This window comes from Citrus clementina, unplaced genomic scaffold (genome assembly GCF_000493195.1).
Source record: "Citrus clementina cultivar Clemenules unplaced genomic scaffold, Citrus_clementina_v1.0 scaffold_9, whole genome shotgun sequence".
NCBI lineage: Eukaryota > Viridiplantae > Streptophyta > Magnoliopsida > Sapindales > Rutaceae > Citrus > Citrus x clementina.
Window position 1 is genome coordinate 25,459,814 of NW_006261964.1, and position 3,627 is coordinate 25,463,440.

Sequence of the window (3,627 nt, forward strand, 5' to 3'; positions counted from 1 at the left end):
TAGCAGTAGCAGTAGGAGTAGTAGTAGTGGTAGTGGTAGTCGTGGTAGTGGTAGTAGCGGTAGTAGTGGTAGTGGTAGTAGTGGTAGTAGTAGCAGTCGCAGTAGCAGTAGCAGTAGCAGTAGCAGTAGCAGTACCAGTAGCAGTACCAGTACCAGTAGCAGTAGCCGTAGCGGTAGCGGTAGTAGCGGTAGTAATGGTAGCAGTAGCAGTAGCAGTAACAGTAGCAGTAGCAGTAGCTGTAGCAGTAGCAGTAGCAGTAGCACTAGCAGTAGTAGTAGTGGTAGTGGTAGTGGTAGTGGTAGTAGTAGCAGTAATGGCAGTAGTAGTAGCAGTAGGAGTAATAGTAGTGGTAGTGGTAGTCGTGGTAGTGGTAGTAGTAGCAGTAGCAGTAGTAGCAGTAGCAGCAGTAGTAGCAGTAGCAGCAGCAGCAGCAGTACCAGTAGCAGTACCAGTAGCAGTACCAGTAGCGGTAGCGGTAGCGGTAGTGGTAGTGGTAGCGGTAGCAGTAGTAGTGGTAGTAGTAGTAGTAGTAGTAGTAGTAGTAGTAGTAGTAGTAGTAGTAGTAGTAGTAGTAGTAGTAGTAGTAGTAGTAGTAGTAGTAATAATATTAATAATAATAAAATAAATAAAATTATAGTAGTAGTAGTAGTAACAAATTATTTATAACACTATAAATTATATTATAATAATATTTTAATAACTAATAATAATAAAATCAAATAATAATAATAATAATGACATTAATAAGTGTTCTTGTATGATGCTGTAATTTTTTTATAGCATCAATTATGTTTTTAATTGTGCACCATTGGATTTAATCAATGGTACACAATATTTGTAGGTAAAAATAAAAATAAAAAATAATGGTAGAAAATCATTTATATTTTTAAAATTTATTGACATGGTAGAAAATTATCTGAACCTTATAAAATTTAACTTTCACAAGCTTAATTTCAAATGTCACTTTGTTAATTCATAAAAGTTAAATCTAACACATATTCCTAATTAACTTTAGTTTATAAATCATGAAAGATTATTTTATTGTTATTCTTTGACAGTAATTATAAAATTTTTATGTTACGAAGAGTCATTACTTTTATTATGATAATTAATGGTGACAATAAATAAAATATCACATCAAATAATATTTAATGGACAAAATGAGGAAAAAAATCATTACATGTTTTTATATTTCCATTATAAAGATATGGTTTGGGATACTTTGTTATAGAATTTTCCTTATTATATTGATTTTAGCCAAATAGACCGTTACAAGAGCGCCCCATTTAGTGGGTTTTCAATTAATTGTCATAAATATGTACAACAAGGATTTGCAACTCTATAATCATATGACAATAATTATGGTATCTCTTAAACTCTATATATAGCATAAGCCGTATAGGGTAAGAGAAAACAAAGAAAAGGCTTCAATATTCCTATTTGTAGCCATGACAAGAAAGAAGGTGAAACTTGCCTACATATCCAATGATTCTGCAAGAAAAGCAACCTTCAAGAAAAGAAAGAAAGGTCTATTGAAGAAGGTGAGTGAACTTAGCACCTTATGTGGGATTGATGCTTGTGCCATCATTTTTAGTCCCTATGATTCTCAGCCTGAAGTGTGGCCTTCCCCATTGGGAGTCCAACGTGTGCTTTCGCAATTCAAGAAGATGCCTGAGATGGAACAAAGCAAGAAGATGGTGAATCAAGATAGTTTCTTGAGGCAAAGGATTGCAAAAGCCAATGAACAGCTCAAGAAACAGAGAAAAGATAACCGCGAAAAGGAGATAACACAAGTCATGTTCCAAAGCCTCACTGGTAAGGCCTTGCTCAATCTTAACATGATGGATTTGAATGATCTCGGCTGGTTGATCGAGCAAAACTTGAAGGAGATTTGTAAGAGGATGGAAACCCTAAACAATGGTGCTTCAACTCATAACTCATCAAATTATGGGTTGGTGAAAAATAATGGGGAGGCCTCGCAACAACAAGTGGACAAATCGTCCGGGTTTGATCAGATGAGCATGGAAGCTATGCAAAAACAGCAATGGCTTTTAGACTTGATGAATCTACAAGAGCATATGGGGTTTGGTGGTGAAGAAATTATGTATCCATTTGGGGAAAGCAGCCACAGCACTCTTTGGTCTAATCCTTTTTACCCTTGACAAATAATTTAATTTGATGTTTGTTTGCTGAATGCATGTGTTCTGTTTTAGATAGTCTATTAAGATAATATTTTCTACCTTCTACATTTCTCGAAGTTATTGTATTTAAATAAGTTAATCTTATGTACTTTCTCACACAGATGTTATGATAATCGTGATAATTTCAGTTATTATTGATTCTCTTTTTTTATAATGTTTGGCCATTGAACATGGTGAATTGGATTATCTTTGCGAGATAGTGTGATTGGCAACTTGCAATTTTGCCAAAAATAAGTTTTTCTTTGACATCCATACACATACTATATTAAATTTATCATCTCAATGTGTTAGGATAGGGGTAATTAAATAAAGATTTTTTTTCACTAACATCCCAAATAATTATGTTATACTCTTTTCATGCTGGTTTTCTGTATATGATCATAGTATGTGTATGTGTGTGCGGGTGTGTGTGTGTGTAACCCAGCCAATGAAGACTTGCCTGAGGGTTAAGACCAAAGGAAAATAAATGGATGATGACAAAAGACTAATAAGAGTAATTAATTGGAAGAAATCATTGTTTTAGAAGTAAAGTAAAGAAATCAAATCTTAAATATGTATTAATTGTAAAAAAAAAATTCACTTATTTAAAATATCGGCCAAATCACATAGTACTCATGTTACCTGATCTATAAGTGCAAGAGATAATAAGGGTCAATTTGATACTAAAGAATTTATTACTTAACATGTCACGTGTGTAGAATAAAACAATTAATGTACTAGGTAGCATATGTACCAATTTCTTTTATTTATTTATTAAAATGTCTGTAAAAGGACTTGGCGAATATAGGGTGTTTTACAGATCACTTATGATAATTAAAAAATATTGAATTCAATACATACACTAAAGAAGTAGCAAATTGTGCCACCAACTGAATGAATATACACACACATATATATATATATATACACAACCTGCTGATGTATATTACTCTATAAATTTATCTTTTTTTTTCATGATCTTTAATAATTGTAGAATTATACATTTAATTGTCTTGTACCACAATTTTGCGAAACTCTACCAATTAAAACTGATTTAATTCTTGTAAATGAATATGAGATCTTAGGTCCGAATTGCAATGGATATGGGACACACATACACACACACACAACATAAATGAAGGGTTTGGGAGTTTAGCTGATAATGATATATATTCTCTCACATTATCAGTTTCTTAACCTATACCCCTTCTCCCAGATCCCGTAAGATAACTAAATACATACCCTTCTCCCAGATCCCGTAAGATAACTAAATATTTATACCTTTTATACTTGTTTATTGTGAATTGTACCCATGCCTGCAGATAATATACGCACCCCTATTGCACTCATTTGGTTTATCTCACCAAAAGATAAAAGGTATAAGATTAATGAATGATATTTTTTGTAGTTTTATCATGATTTACGTTTTCTATCAGTATGTACTTA

The 3,627-nt window shown here is 32.8% G+C and overlaps 2 protein-coding genes across 2 annotated transcripts in view; both read left to right on the forward strand.

Moving 5' to 3' along the window:
• The window catches only part of LOC112100098 (uncharacterized protein DDB_G0271670-like), a 23,009-nt gene extending 21,743 nt beyond the window's left edge, over positions 1 to 1,266 (forward strand). The window contains exons 2-3 of the mRNA XM_024187996.1: positions 4 to 515; positions 1,259 to 1,266. Coding sequence (XP_024043764.1) covers positions 4 to 515; positions 1,259 to 1,266 — 520 coding nt within the window. The remainder of the gene's footprint in view (positions 1 to 3; positions 516 to 1,258) is intronic.
• A 166-nt stretch (positions 1,267 to 1,432) lies between these two features.
• On the forward strand, positions 1,433 to 2,163 carry LOC18031321 (agamous-like MADS-box protein AGL80). Its single transcript, XM_006421387.2, has one exon. The coding sequence runs from the start codon at positions 1,450 to 1,452 to the stop codon at positions 2,161 to 2,163; it is 714 nt and encodes a 237-aa protein (XP_006421450.1). The 5' UTR covers positions 1,433 to 1,449.
• The last annotated feature ends 1,464 nt before the right edge of the window (positions 2,164 to 3,627 follow it).